Source organism: Mchenga conophoros, linkage group LG14 (genome assembly GCF_057382185.1).
Source record: "Mchenga conophoros isolate Kocher_MC1m ecotype Shallow Benthic linkage group LG14, M_conophoros_male_GT1.1, whole genome shotgun sequence".
NCBI lineage: Eukaryota > Metazoa > Chordata > Actinopteri > Cichliformes > Cichlidae > Mchenga > Mchenga conophoros.
In genome coordinates this window covers 23534429-23550609 of record NC_140539.1, presented here as the reverse complement: position 1 = coordinate 23550609, position 16181 = coordinate 23534429, and the positions used below count along the sequence as shown (strand labels likewise).

The window sequence follows — 16181 nt, the reverse complement described above, 5'->3', positions numbered from 1 at the left end:
TCATGTGAATACAATATATGGCTTAAGTAATTTGGTCTATTCTCAGATAAAACCCATTTAAGCTGTTACACAACACTGATCACCTAAAAATTAGGTTTTAAAAAAAGTTTACGTTTAGCTTTTTTATGAGTAAATATGTGAAATTTTATATAAACTATGAAAAGGAAAATATATTTGTCTTTGTTGAGGCACAGCTTTGACCTAGTGGCAGCTGTGTAACTGCCATGATGTCATTCAGCTTGCACTTCTATTCAGTTTTTTGGTTTCCTTTTTTTAATTACAAAAATCCAGTTTAAATCTATATTTTCCCCTTTTAAATTTCTGCTTTTAGTTACTTTACGAATGATTAAAAAATGACTCAAACATCTCAGTAAAAGAGCTGCGGTTTGGATACATTAGCAGTGTAGTTTTATGAACTGAAATGAAGGGTCTATGTTGTAGTTCAAAAGCTGAATTTTACATGAATAAAAAGCATTATGAAGACGTCATACTGCACATATTTTTTCCAGCATTGCTCAAACCAAACTATCAGTTTTTATAGCTGCACAACACTGCCTCCTGGTGTTCGTTGTTTCCCAGGCCTTGTTTCCAATCTAATTAAAAGCTTTTACTTGAATTTTTATGCTACAGTATATTATATACTGCATATTTTATGGCTGTGGTTTTAGTTGTGTGTTTATAATATGAGAAAACAGAATCTGATCTGTATTACTAAAACAAACTAAAGCTGACGAACCTTACATGTTAGTAATGGGATGTAATTGAGGATTCAGCTCATCGTACCCAACCTATGTTTTACATTTATGTTTTACATCATTAATGTCTTCATTCTCTGACAACCTGATTCGATCAGATCCTGAGATGGGATCACATGATGACAGAGAGAGGGAGAGGGGATAGATGGGTGTAGAGTAGCTGTGAATGGGAGATGACAGCAAGCTGAGGCACACAGACACTCGTGCCTTCCCCCCTTTTGCTGTAGCGTACACTACTACTACAGCTGCAGCCTTAGCGATGGAAGAGGAGATGTAGAGGGGAGGATGGTGGAGTGAGGCAGGGCGGGGCTGTTGAGTGACTGAGCGAGAGGCAGGAGAGGGAGGAAGCCTCTCAGTAGATGACTGAGACACAGAGGGAGGAGGAGGAGAGAGAGAGAGAGAGAGAGAGAGAGAGTCCACAGGACGTGAGTGTCGGCAGCAGAGGAGGAGGAGGAGGGGGGAGCTTCCAGACTGGATGACTGGATGGGCCCAGCAATGCCTTGATGGAGCATGGGCCAGGTTTTAGGATTCTCCCACTGCCGTGAGTCTGCTTTGGTCCTTCAGTTTGTGTTTCAGTGTTGGGGGCGTCTGCATTTGCTTATCTCACCTTTCCATCATCTCTTATATTCCAGCTCAGTATCTTTTCCTGCTAACTGCTATGAGCATCGTATGTGTTAGCTCTCCCCCTCCCTCCTCTCCTGCATGCTCTCTGTTCCTCTCTACTGCTCATACCTTTCATAAACACATGGCTTAATGGAGCGGATGCAGTGCAGAAGCAGATTGTTTGGTTGTTGTTATCTAGCGTTGGATAGCAGATGTTTATTTGGTTGTGTCTGAGAGGGCTTTTCAGCCAGGCATGTTAGGCATGCAAGTTATTTCAAGCTGCCACAAGCTTCTGTTGTGCTTCCATATCTGCCTTTTATTTCAGCTTTCTGACAGAATATGGGCACGATCCTCTCTACATTTAAATTAAAGTGGCTGCTTATTTGCATGTGCAGACGAGAGTATGCTGCTTCGTTCCACTCCCTGGTTTATTTATTAGCTAAAGTCATGCTGGCTGTCTAATGTAGTGAAGGCCTTTACTGCTGCCAGCACAACTCTGCAAGGAAATGAATCAATATGCAACAAAATGGTTGATATGCACACAGTTTTATGCTTTGTTGTTTTACATAGAGGTTGAAATTGCTGAGTAGGGTACCTCCCAGTCTTTTTCAATGTGTACAGTGACAGTTCACTTATAACCCTTAAAACAGTGACTCATAACGAGTTACTGCAATGCTTCTTTTGGGGTTTTTAATCATTAGAAGAAACACCTACGTTCAGTGTTTGCCAGGCTGTGAGCTCAGTGTGAGATGGTGGAAAGAATGGATTTACAGCAGCTTGCTTTAAACATTCCTGTTTTACCCGTGGGTTCATGCAAAAGTTTCACTGTTTTGTCCTTTCAGAGGAATATGGCTCCGTGGCATCCACTCCAGACTCAACTCCTCCCTGCACTGATGGTAAGAAGCAGACACTTAACATCCCCAGAGATATTTGGTGGCAGAATGTCTACTCATTGATGCAAGTTCACCTAAATGCACCTGTTATTCAACTTCTCTAATGCTAGCAATGAAGATCCACAGGTTAGACTAAAGGAACGCTGATTTGTTCCTTTTTTGTAAGGAGAGCTGTTTTTGCACTTATCAAAGAAGGCTTCATCTTTCGACTCTGAACTCTTTCTTCTCCCTGACATCAAATAGGATGCCTTGCAGCTTTCATCTGACGTTTCCATTTAATAAAACTAAAATCTCTCTCCTTGCATAGCACTGCAATAACACTAGTAGCCCCAGTGTCTTTAGATTATTTGTAAACTGTTTTTTTCCCAGCTTCTATCCTGTTTCTTTGTCTCTCTCTGTTTTGTTACTGTGTGTCAGTGTGTACGTTGAGCTCACATCCATCTTGTTTTTCTATTCGTTCAGGTGGAAATGAGGAGTCAGAGATGTATGAGCTGCACACGGCCAGGGAGTGGTCCGACGACGATGAGGGGGGCGATGGAGATCCAGATGATGATGATGAGGGACTGGCTTCATCCCCGTCTATTTGGGGCACACCGCGTCAGAACTCCTTCGAGCAGACTTTCTCCTACATCGCTATTGCCGAGGCTGAAGCAGTGGGTGCCTCTAGACTCCTCCGCGATCGACGCAGGGCTGGTTCTCGAGGCAGTCGCGCTCCTCTGATCCGCACGGACACCCTGGAAACACTGTTGGACTCCCCTGATGCAGACTGGGATCCTCAACTGTTCCTCGGTAGAGATGAAGAAGAGGAAACGTCAGAAAGCAGAGAGCATGAGAGAGTTGAGACGAGGACAGAAAGTGCTGGAGAAAGACGGGAAAGGGAGCAACAAAGACAAACTGAAACTATTACAATTCAGCCCTCTCCCCAAAACCTGGACCCAGAACCTCAAGAGAGAGATGAAGGAGTTCAAAGAGAGGAGAGTGTTGACGAGAGTGTGGAGAATTCCCCTTCCATCCTGTCATCCCTGCAACAGAGCCCCTCACAGATACTTCAGAGTGAGAAATATGTGATGAGGTTGCTTCATTCTGTGTTGTGTGAAACTCTAAAATATGTAGTGTCTGAGAAATCTCAGGATGCCTCAGTACAGAGATGACTAGCTTGGTTGACTGAGCAGTAGGTTTTCAACCAAAAAAATGTAATGAGCTCTTTGCACAACTGACTTGTAATTTTAAGCATACTGAGCATTAGAGTAGATGTTTTATAAGTGTAGCCTGTATCCAAAAATCACTATGAATTCTTATGATCAACTAAAGATACATTAGAATACAAAAAACTGAGTTTAGGCCTGGGTTATTGATTCTGTCAGTCAGCATAATGATCTTGTCAAAAGTCTTTTGAAGTCCTCATGTGATCTACAAAAAGATTATGTTGTTGTATGCTGTTTTACCTTCATTTTATATTATTTTTACACTGAATTTAAACATCTTGTAAAGGAGTCTTTCCAAATTTTACATTTATTGAGTATAAGAGACTTTTTTTTTTTTGTTAGTTCCTCCTAACAGTCTCCACTTTAAAATCTTCATGTTCTGAGAGCTTAAGTGATGACCTTGCCTTGAGTCATGCTTCACGTTAGGGTCTGAGGCAGAAGTGACGACAAATCAAAATGATTAGACAATTGTAGCATCGAAAGGCCGCATAAATATTTTGTAAACCCACTTTCCAGTGGGTTTTTATGAATACATTTCATTACATATAAATTTATTGTGCTTAAAAATTAAAAAGTGAGAAAAAATAGCATGTATAAATAGAAGAGCAGTGGAACCCCAGATGTAATTTTTATTTCTAAAGGCTGTAAAATACCCAATTAACAACTCTAATCTAAACTACATTCAGTAGTCTGATAGCCTCATATATCATTTGTATCTTGTGATCGTGTCAGTGTAAAAGAGATTTTGTTTGTGGTGAATGTTATAAAGACAAATAGTGGTCAAATCAAACAAATCCGCATTCTTGTGCAAAATATAGTTTGCTGCTGTTTAGTTAAGCACATTCAACGTGATGGCATTACCATAGTGACACATTCTTCCTTTTCCCAGCAGCAGCAGCTGAGCCAGTATCTCCTGTTGCCAGGGAAACCATTTCAGTCAAGCTTCTCACAACTGTGCAACCGGGAGACCCAGCGTCATCTGCGCCGCCTGCCATTGGCCTAAACACTCAGGAACAACTGGTCAGAGATCACTGGTTTTCAGCACTTAACCTAACAGAGGACTGGGCAGCATGCACACACATAGCAGGTAGGAGAATAAAAAACGTCTGTCTTCTCCTGACCTCTGCCTCTTCTCTCGTTCAGCAAGATTCTTTCACTGAGCTCAATCAATACTTTAAAGAAGGAGAATATCAGATTTCACTTTCTGCATGGACCTTCAGGAGCAGGCAGACAAAGATAACTGACCCTCTCCCCACCCCCGTGGAAGTGCTGGCTGTTCATTGTGTCTCCGTAATAACCCTCTTTTGGGATTTAAGGAGTGATTGGCTCATTGTGAGCAAACCATAGCTGGCACTGGCTGACTTTTCAGATTCATGCTGATGTCAGCAACACAACAGAAAGAAAGATGCACATAGTATATGGGAGGAGTTTCTGTGTATGCAGATTTGTGGCAGTTTGCTAGCATTGTAGTGGTGAATTGACCCTCGAAGTGGATCCTCCATCAGAGTGGAGCTCGGTCTTATTTTAGACGACTGTTTGAGCGTTAATAAATGTGCGGGCAGGCTGATGACAGAGATTAGGGTCCCCTGAATAAGTACTCCAAATATATCTATTGGAATATCATGTTTCTTTTGGTTTTATGACTGCTTTTAGTAGCATTGTATCAAATTTCAAATATTGAAACTGGCAATGATAAATGACTGGGTTCTCATTCAGCACCCTTTTAGTCAGTCATTTTAGGCCTTGTACTGCTAGTTGTTTTTAGACATTTGATAGCTTAAGCATTTTATCTTGTTTGTTTTGTCACATTAAATCATAAGTAGAATTTATAACTCTAGAAAAGGTGAAAAAGAATGCAGCTTTTCAGTTGCTCTTCTGTTTTTTTGTCAGCAGTGGAAACAGAAAGATGGGACCTGGTGACATAACAGAAAAAAAGACACTCATTCTCCTGTTTCACACAATTTAAAATATGAACACAGCTCTATAAAACAAACTCCCAGTTTAAAGGAATGGATTCATTCATCTGTCTTTAGAGTCAGAAGATCTAGTGTAATGGTTGCGAATCATCTCTTTATGGGTGAAGCTCTTGTATTTTCTAAGAGTGCTGGGCGGTGCTGCACATGAGATTATTTTGGGCTGTCAGGCCTTTGGACTGCTGAGCGAGCAGTGGGTGGCCAAAAACAGCTCACAGGGGTGAGAGGTACACACAGAGAGAGGGGCAGAGGGTGCGAAGGGAAACGCTGGAGCAGCAACCAAAATGGCCAGTAAAGGTGAGATGCTCTGGATGTGGAAATAGAATTTTCTACACCTTTATAGGTGAGCTGTAGGTCTAAGCTTAGTGTGATGAGCTGAGGGACAACTCCCACAAAGAGCTGTGTTTCATTTCAGTTAAATTGATGGCAGAGAAAGCTGCAGATTCAAGTGGTGGACTGTTTAGCTTTCTGACTGGCTTAGAGAAGGCTGGTCTGTCAGAGTCCTGAAGGTTTAAACTGAGTGGATTTCCTGCTGCTCGCTGGGGATGGGTGTTTCCATCAGCTGCAGGTGTGTTTGGCACTAAACTAATCAGTTGTTCAAATATAGCCACATTTATCAGTACCCTGGATTTAAATGAGCACCAGCCATTCAAATGACTATAAACTTTCAGTCATGGGTTGTAATATATTTGCCAGCTGGGTTCTCTTACTCTTTGGTGTTTCCTCTTTAGACTGAAGAGCTGGCACAGATGGAGTTTCATTCTAAAGTAGTACGAGGTTTGTGGCAACATGCTTGAGCTGACATGACCAGGCACAAGTGAAATGGATTTTGGGGGCTGAAATGAAATTATGTCAAGCCAAGGTGGCATAAAGGACGAGTTGGCTCTATTACTTTTGTTTGACTGGTTAATTGACAGTTGATTGACTGTTTGTTTGATTAATTATAATCAAGAATACAGTAACATCCTGTATATCGTAGTTAAAGCACTGCAGTTTAGCTAATGTGAATTGCACCATGTTTTAGCTCAGTACTTGATATGTTGTGAACTGTGGATGCGCCTGAGTAATAAATAAAAAAGACCAAAGCCCTTTTGTACCTTTTTTTGTATATCTTTATTTCTACTTTTAATGTGGTCATTTTTGTTTATGGGCTTTCCTCACTTTTGGAGCCAGGCTCAGTTGTCCATAAGGTGCTGCAGTTCTTCATCTTAGTGAACTATAGTGGACTGAAGAATTAAGCTAACTTGTAACCAGTGAAATACTTCCTGTCATGTGGAGATTAAATATTTAATGCATGGGTGGGCAATTCATTTTGCAAAGCGGCCAATGGGACTGTTGTGGAGAGCCATACCAGCAACTCTGAACTCAATTCTGGTTAACATGATTTTTATCTATTTATAAGCTTATTGGTGCAGCCCTTCACAACAGTCCCAGTTTCTCATGTGGCCCTTTGGAAAATTGAATCCATTATTTAATGTCTTAAGTAAAGTGACTGAAAGTGGAGCCCAACTGATATAGGATTCTAAGACCGATACTGTTACCGATAGTTGATTTAAAAATTCGAGATTCTAATATATGTGCAAATTTTTTCTTTCTCTCTTTATGTTCAGTTGTCTATTTATTTGTTTACTCTCTGACTGTTGTGTTTGTGGCATGTGTTGCCAACAGGGCAATGTCAACACTCATAACATGGTTGAAGGGTGTTTCTCCAATTTCCTGTTTGCTTTTGAAGTTTTGATTTATCAGCCCTCATACATGCCAATGCAAATCGATCAACAAACAGCTAATATTATTTGTCTGATAAATTGTTCAAGTTCTGTTTGGAAAGAAATTGCTAATAAATAAATGAAATAAACCAACTTTAGGGGATTACAAGGGGAAGTCACAGTGTTTTTGCATATTTACTCGATACTCGTGTGTTTAGAAAACCCTGAGCAAGTAATAGAGAGCAAGTAGTAAAGTACAAGTACAAGGTGTGTGAAGATGAGCCAAATACAATGTGTCTTCCATGGCCAGTTTTGATGTCATACTGCTGTTTATGTGTTATTACACTAAACACGTATCCTGCTGTGTCTCCATGTGAGTGTCACTGTCCCGGAATGGCAGCAGCACAAACAAACACAATGAACAGGTGTGTTCCAGGGGCATCATGGGTATTAATTGTGTGCAGTGATGTTTATAAATAACCCACCTGCTGTCAGTACACTCCATTGAAAGAGGCTTCCCTTTATTCTAATGCTGAGGCTTAGCATTTCGCTGAACGACGAGTACAAAGTACCAGGTCTCTCTCTGACAATAATTACACAGCACAGGGACACTGCATTTACAGTGAGCTGTGTGATGGAATTTTAATTACTGTTAATTGCTTAATCGTTTTCTGTAACATTAAAATTGTTAAGAGAAAAAAGATGACCCACGAATTCTACTGCGTACATCAAAGTTGTCCACTGTAGTACTGCATGACTCTGCAGACGCCTCAGTCTCCAGGGCAGCTGTTGCTGGGTGACAGAGAGGGAAACTAACAGGGTGTGGAGAAGGGGCTGCCGATGTCCTGACGACTGACAGCAGGTGCTGTGAAAGGCTGCATTTAAATTCCCCTCAACTGCTTGTTTCCCTCTTTCATCTGAGGGCTAAATTTAACTGGACCTAGAGCCTGATGTGTCCTCGGAGCTGCCCTGTGTGCTTTCATGCCTGAGGCTTAAAATCCCTCCTTGCCTCATGTCTTCAACCTCTCTGGCCACCCTTTCCATCTCTTTTCCTATGCTCCAGGTGCTCTTTCAATGGTGCTTCTTAAAAAATAAAAAAAGGTATTATTCAGCCGAATGTTGAGGAGTTTAAATGATACAGCAGCTTTGTCAAAATCGAATATATTGTCAACAGTTGCCTGGACTTTTCAGCCACTGTTTTTATTTTGTTTGTTTTTTTACTTCCTATTCTGTTGGCTCTATCTTTTTTTAACCTTTCTTTTCTTCAGTTGTTGTCAGAGGTGTACTTACACTCATCATGGGCATAAATGTCATGGTAATTTGGTGCTTTTGCTGAGTTTATTAAACTGTTCTTTTTCCGGGGTGGCGTGATTATACGGGTAAATCTTTAAAAACTTTTCAAAGCTTGAATTAGGGGCAAATGTTTGTTTTTAATTCAGATTTTCTCCAATCCAAACTGGGTCAAAAATAAACTCACATGCCCAGTAATATTTAGTTTCATGTACCTCAGCAAGTTGCAGCTTGTTTTTATTATATATCAACAAACTTCTGGCATAATTCTGGCTAGATATTTGACTGCTATTCCATGCAGAATTGGAAGAGTTAGATTAGGTTAGAAGTCAGGGGTTTGGGAAGTCCAGTCTAGAAGTTTAATGTTAGCCTGCTTCATCCAATCCAAACCCAGTTTGTGTTTGGGATCATTGTCCTGTTGGAACACACAATTGTATCCAAGTTTTAACAATCTAGCTGTTTTGCAGTGAAGTTGAAGAATTTAGAGGTAGTCATGCTTCATTATTTCATCCATTTTCTGCAGTGTACCAATACCAATGGTAACAAAACAGCCACAGATCATGATGCTACTACCACCATGCTTGATAGTTGGTACTGTGTTAGGTTTATTGTTTGAAAGCCTCACCTTTACTTTTCCAAACATACCTCTTGTGATTGTGGCGAAACAGGTCAATCTTCATTTTGCCTGCCCATAAAATGTTCACTAAAAGGCATTTGGTTCGTCCATGTGGGCAGCTACAAATTTCAGTTGAGCTTAAAGGTATCAATTTTGGAGCAAGGGCTTCTGTCTTGGTCAGCACCCTCAGTCAAGGTCAATATAAAACTGGCTTTGCTGTGCACAGTGATGTTGGTGTTCCAGCAGTTCCCAGTTCATTGCAGGCTTGACCTTCGGTGCTTAATGGACTGTTTCTGAATATATAACCAATTTCCCTTCCTCTAAGGGTGACAGTTCGTATCTTCTTTTGAACCTTGGCAAAATGGTGACGCATCTGAATAACTTGTACTTTGAATCTGCCCTAGTTTAAAATTGGCTCAGCGAGACCTTCCAAACTTATTTAAACCTACATTTCTCCTTTTCCTTGAACTCGGTCATTTTAATGTGTGCTTTAAATAAATCCTTTAGATGCTGGCAAAGCATTATTTAATAAAAGATTTAAGTGAATGTATGCATGTTTGACTCCTCTACACCTCTGTGCTGTACAATCATTCCACCCTGGAAATAGAACATCACAAAAAAAAATATTGTAAAAGTCTCAAATTTCCATGATATTTGTGCTTATGATAAAGCATGTACATTTCTGACCACACGGTACCTGCCTTGCCTTTTAGTGATGGACTTGATCTACTGGAAGGACACGGAGCGGAGTGGCATGGTGCTCACAGGGTTAGTGGTGGGATTGCTGTCCCTGTTCCAGCTCAGCATCATCACTGTGGTCTCCACAGTCTCCCTGGCTATCATGTGCTTCACCATCTCAGTACGGATCTACTACCAACTCCTCTACATCCTCAGCTGGGGTGATGGAGAACATCCGTTCAAGTAAGATGCTGTGCTTTTATTTAATGGGGACTTGACCTTTGTTATTTTAGTTTTTATACAAATTAATATAGAATGTGCTCAAGACCAGGGGGTTAAGATAACAACTTTCACTCAGGAAACCTTTATTTTTTTGTTTGTTAAAGCATACTTGAAATATTGTCACTTTTGTTGAATTTTCCTTATAGGATAGTCATCTTGTTGCAATGCCTCTTTATAAAATGATAGCTTTATATGTAAAATGGATTTTAAATAGCTGCTGATGACCTGGGAAGTTTCAGAGATTGGGCAATTTAATGGCTTTGAAAGTTATGACAAGTATATGTGCTTGAAGTATTGTGTGGAATCTGTGTTTTTAAGGAGGAATGACTCAGAAAAGACTCAAAAATAAATGCAGTGCAAAGAAATGTGAGACTAAATCTGACATTTCAGCATCTAGCTTCTGCTTTTGTCATCCTGTCCTATCAGGTCTTATTTGGACTTGGACATCAGCTTCAGTGGAGAGCAGGCTGACCTCTATATGCAGAAACTCATTGTGATGACTCTGTCAGCTGTTGACACTCTGAAGAGACTCTTTTTTGTTGGCAACCTTTTTGAATCCCTCAAGGTAAGTTAAGCTTTTTAGTCAAGTTACTTTTTTAAAATGATGTGTGTGTATGTGTATACCAGCTTCATATTTACTCTCCTAATCACCTGTCTTCAGTGATTTGTTTCGCTTTGTCCAGAACCTCTCCTCTCCATTTTTATCTTAATTTTATCATCATTAACCAAGATATCATCCTATCTCCGTAGTCCTTCATTTTGCTTCATCATCTGTCATCTTCCTCCCTGCCTCATCCCTCTATCACTGGAGGTTAGGTCATTGCCGACTGTTACTCTCATTCTCCCGGCTCAAAGCTGAAGCCTCTCCTCCTAAATAAATTAATAGCACTGCTGGCAGCTGTCAGTCCCTGTGACATATTTTTGGTAATTGTTTGGAAGGCTAAGTGTCCCTTTGGATAAAGAATCCTTTCAGATCAAACTGAAATGCCTCACTCTTCTCATCCAACCCTTGGCTATGCCTCTCCTGCTAGCAAGGCCAAACCCTTGCTTGCAGGAGAGATCATATTCATCAAGTCAAGAGCGGAAAATCTGCCAGCATCACATAATTAATGATTTATCTAGTTTGCTGTGACGGAAAATGCTTTGTTGCAGTTTTTTAGATAAAACTTGATTGACTTTAGGTTTATGTCCTTTCTCTGAAAGCTAATGCATAAAATGCCAGTTCTTAATCAGCCTTTTGACACAGTCATCATTAGGCTCAAGTCATTTCAAATATAGGTGTGTTCTTGAGTAATGCAAGTGATACAAGTCTAAGAAAAGTTTGAGGGATCCTCTGAGGGGTCAAAACGGTCAATCAAATATGAATAAAAAAATGTGTGATGGCTACTTACCTTTGATTAAATTTAGGGTAATTTCCACTTATTTCATAGAGAGTAGTATTAGACTGGGATAGGAGCTATTGATGCAGCATTCACTATACACGTGTACCAGTCAGTTACAATATAGTTAGTAAACCTCACTTCCAGTATTGGAATAACATGCAGAATACTCTAGTTTTACCAGTATCAGTAAAACATCTACATAGATATGAAATTGTAGCTGTTAACAGCAGGCTGAAATAACTCATTTGCAATAAATGGTGAGTCAGCGTAAGCTGACTGAGCCCCTTAATCCCAGGACCCCCTGTTCTCAACCCTGACCTTGCTGGAATGTGGCATGACACACAGGGATATGAACTCAGAGACACCCGGGATAAGCTGGAGTCTCCTTCCATCTGACACAGGGTGTCCCATGTCAGTATCATATGTACAGTGACAGAACTGAAAAATGAGGGGAAAGAGTTGTATCATATTGGGGCGTGGGGGTTATATTTAAAGCTTATTTTATCCGTCAAGGAGAAATGATGTCAGTGACAATAATTTAATGAATTCTGTATCATATTTACATAATACAGTGGAGCAAAATCAACAGTGTGTTAGTGTGATGGACTGTTTTCTAGAAGGAAATGAAAACCAAATGGAGGTTTGCAGGAGGGTTTCTTGATAACAGCTTAACTTTCTGGTGAAAGCTAAAGTCTGTGCAGCTGTTTCTTTATTTTATGTTTATTCTTTTAGTTCCTGTTTCTGATGTACCTTGTGACATACCTGGGAGACCTGTGCAATGGCCTTACTTTGCTCATCATCAGTAAGAAACGCATATCATCACTGGACATATGAAAGCTATTGATACACTCTTTGTTTATCACTTTGGCAACTCTACTTTTTTTTCTCTTCTAGGTGTGATCGCTGTCTTTTCTCTGCCCCTTTTTTATATACGACGTCAGGTAGCAACTTTTTTTTCTATTTGTACACTCACTGATATTTAATGTCCACCATATCCTTTAACATTTGTACCCTTTTTCTGTTATATTCCAGGAGCAGGTTGATGGCGTTATTGCAAAAATCCAGGCCCAAATTGACAACGTCAAGGACATGTGAGTATGACGCCATCCTGTGGCAGAACGGTGCTATCACCAACACAGTGGAGCTCATGATCTCAGATACTTCTTTTTACTTTAAGTATGCACCAGAGCTGACTGCACAAAGTATCATTCACACTGTTTAACACAGTATATAGTCAATAGCACTATGCAGTCTATAAGAAAAATAAACAAATATGCCAAATCTATTCATTGCTGCAGTACTCAGATATGTTTTTAACACTATAAGGAAATTACATTTTGAACATGTTGAAAAAAACTGAATCTTTAGGCACTTTTTTTTGCAGCCTGTTGTAGAAACACAGACATAAACGAGTATTTTTGCACAAAAAGGTGATTCTCAAAGTGCTGTTAGCTGAAATGCCAGATATAGCAAATATGATACAAAGTCAAATTAATAAAAGCAAATAAATCTTACATTCATTTTTGTTTTTAATTTAAAAAATATATATTTATACATTTCTGGCGAGTGTGTCATGATTCAGCTTTAAATGGTAAATAAATAGGATATGACTAATAGAATAAAAAAATAAATCCAGCAAAGACCTGAAACAGGACCTGAAAAATGCATCTGGCCCTTCAGCTGATCCATCGACTGTACATCAGAAATGGTTTTAGGGGAAGGGTGGCTGTCATTCTTCAGGAAGGGAAACAGGGAGAAAAGGCTGAGGTGTACCAGATTACACAAGACCTGGACTGAAAATCAATGACAAATCCCACTTTACATTTTTTGAGAAGGGAGGCTCAAGATTTTGCACAGTACTGCAATTAATAAAGCAAACACATTGTACTTTACATCACAGCATTTAGTTTCAGCTGGTCAGCAGACTGAGACTGAACATGATGCTCAATGATTTGTGTTTAGAAAAAAGCAACAGATTTTTAACTGTTAATCAAATGATTCTCATCAGAAGAATGATCCACCATGGCTGTGCAGCATGACAATGCTATTAATAATAATGGTAACTAATATGTTATAGTGTATTTGCTCATTATCTGCTAATTATTGGCCGAATGTTGAAGTATAGAGTGTTAGTTTGGAGATCCATTGTTACAGTTGCATGAGTTTTTAGCTCTTTTTAGCTCACAGTGGGATCTCAGAATTTTTAATGTTCACAGCCTGGTTCCATCAACCAGATGTGTCCTTGACCTTTTTTCCTGTCTTTTTTCTAAACAAGAAAATAAGTAGGATTAACAAACCTGGTTGTCGATCCAAACTGGAACCACTTACAACCAAAATAGTTTATCCATTTCCCAGTCATGCCTTCCAAGCCCACGATAATATGCTGATATAGTTAATGGCAGTAACAGTATCACGCACACACAATCCCAAGAAAAAATACCAGGTAATCCGTATCAAAATGGCTTCAAGCCACTAAAACAAACCAGGGAGGGATCTAACTGAAGTAATTTAAAAGGTTCTACTATAAGGCTGGTAGGACGAGCTAAGGGGACTAACTATGTTGGAATGTGTTCCTTAAACATAGGATTTATCAGTGAGGCATACCTGTATAGTTTCTGGCAGCACATTAACACACACTTAACAAAAAATAATGGTGGTGGATGATGCTAATTTTCACTTATTATCACTTATGTGTCTCCCCTGTAGTCTTCAAAGACTTGTCCAGGGTGGTGGCCCTCCTCCTGATCCAACTCCTGGTGGTGCCAAACCCAAAACCCAGTAATCACTCATGGACAGCGACTTAAAGAGAAGCTACATGAGTTACAGACTGTCACTCAGATGTCTTACATGGCAGTCTGTGCTCAGAGCTCCAAAGAACAGAGCTCCAGAAACGGGGAAGGGAACGAAAGGGAGGTTATTTAAATGAATGATGATGAGGACTACGCATGGTACTTCACACTAACTGTATCCAAGTTATGGGGGTTAGAGGATGGGGCTGAGATGATTCTGCTTCATGGTGTATGAATCCTGGATAGGACTCTTGCTGCTGGTTTCGAAGAAGAAGAGATTCTGCAGCGCAGGTGATTGCGCATGACCATCTTTGGAAATATTGTTTTTGACATGTAAAAAAGAATTCAAAAAGTGTCTTAAATTGAGCTGTAGTCCAAAATGAGGTACAAGACCATAAAAGGGAAGCTCCCACACTGACAGCTACACGCCTGAGTAAAGGGAATTGAGTCGTTGAGGGGATTTGTGCGAGGAGCACTAAAACAGGGGTCAACACAGATCACGGCAGCATAAAACTGGCAATTAAAGACGTGTGTGAAATCACATGTACATTTCTCCATGCATATTCATTCACATGACTGTTTATCTGTGTGTATGCAGGTGTGTATGGACGTTTCTGTGTTTGTGTGTGCATGTATGCGAGTAACTGACATAGAGCTTGCTCAAACAAAACTGTTACCCAGCAATTAAAGTCACATTTCTTAATTTTCCAAAATTTTGTGTTTCTTTTCACCCTCGCTGGCATCCATTTCTATTCACTATCAGTCACCCTTTTTATGTTTTGTGTGTTTTTTGTTTTTTTCATTGCTTACACTAAAAGATTCATGGATGTAGTGAAGGAGGACATACAGGGAGTCGGTGTGATAGAGGAGGCTGTTAGGGAAAGGGTGAGATGGAGGCAGAAGATCCGCTGTGCTGACTCCTAAAGGGAGCAGCTGAAAGGCACTGCTTTCCCTCCTTTGATATAAACAGAAAGATAACTGAGCTCCTCGGTGACTTTAGTAATTTACAACATTATAAATTTTACGAGAGGAAGTTCTTCACTGGCAGAGTACCAGAGGTGTCAGTGTTGCTGAGGAGTTTCATGATTGCGTATATGGGCAATAGACAAAGTGCTAAGATTTCCCATGTTCTCTGTGCTCTTAAAGTGTTTTGTCTCCCGTTGTAGAGGAAGCTTGTGAAGGAACGTGAAAGTGTAATACAGCAGGTGCCTTTTTAACCGCAGGTTACAGTGCATGATCTGATTCACAGTACTTACAACTTGTTTCCTCCAACAATGCACCACTTCTCGTATCAGCCTAACCATTTGTTTCCCAATAATGGAGTTTTGTATATGTACAAAACTTACCGGATTCCTATATCTGTACAGGGCAAGGTATCTTATATGGAACTGTAAGTAGATCTGTTTTAGGAATAATAAAATTATTCAGGATACTCCACAGTTGAAGTCCATATTTCCCTTTAGTGTCTGCTTTTAAAGCTCACACAAAGACTGTTATGCCTTATAGATGTGAATTTACATCCTACAGAGAAAGCATAGATATAACCCGTTAAAAACCAAAACCTAATGGCCAGTTAGTGTCAGAAATCATGTGCTGCTTGGTCATAGAACTACAGTAGTAGCATAGACACACCCATCTGTCCTTTCTTTAAAAAGATGGGTGACAGCAATATGTAACCACACAGCTTAACATGTATAAATCTGTTTTGTCATGATTCCTGTGTACATATTTAGCAAAGCTGCTACTAATCCAGCCAAACTTCATTTTCATAGAGTTGTCATACCAGGCCTAGATTACCAGAAGTTTTTGTTTTCTATTTGCCTTGAAAATATTAATCTAAACAGAAAACTGACTTTTAATTCCTTTTCATTTAATTTCCAAACAATTGATCACTCGTGACCTGCATTATCTTAGTGCACTTTTCTTTGTATTCCTGAAAATAACTAGTTTTATGGCTGGAAAAATAAACTCTTGAGAGATCAATTCAACATATACTGTGGCTTTTTTAA

At 39.8% G+C, this 16181-nt stretch overlaps 1 protein-coding gene across 1 annotated transcript; it reads left to right on the top strand.

Moving 5' to 3' along the window:
• The first annotated feature begins 1175 nt into the window (after window positions 1-1175).
• Window positions 1176-16155, top strand: rtn2a (reticulon 2a). Its single transcript, XM_085243481.1, has 10 exons — window positions 1176-1296; window positions 2201-2254; window positions 2714-3304; window positions 4346-4543; window positions 9755-9962; window positions 10428-10566; window positions 12116-12185; window positions 12278-12324; window positions 12416-12474; window positions 14090-16155. Exons 1-10 carry the CDS (start codon window positions 1266-1268, stop codon window positions 14163-14165), a joined length of 1473 nt encoding a protein of 490 aa, XP_085099607.1. The 5' UTR covers window positions 1176-1265; the 3' UTR covers window positions 14166-16155.
• Window positions 16156-16181: the final 26 nt, after the last annotated feature.

Bases quoted from the DNA above. Each gene is read 5' to 3' on its own strand.
- rtn2a (XM_085243481.1), top strand. From the start codon at position 1,266: ATGGGCCAGGTTTTAGGATTCTCCCACTGCC. The intron at 12,325-12,415 runs GTAGCAACTTTT...GTTATATTCCAG, and splicing joins TTTTTTATATACGACGTCAG to GAGCAGGTTGATGGCGTTAT. The intron at 12,475-14,089 runs GTGAGTATGACG...TCTCCCCTGTAG, and splicing joins ATTGACAACGTCAAGGACAT to TCTTCAAAGACTTGTCCAGG.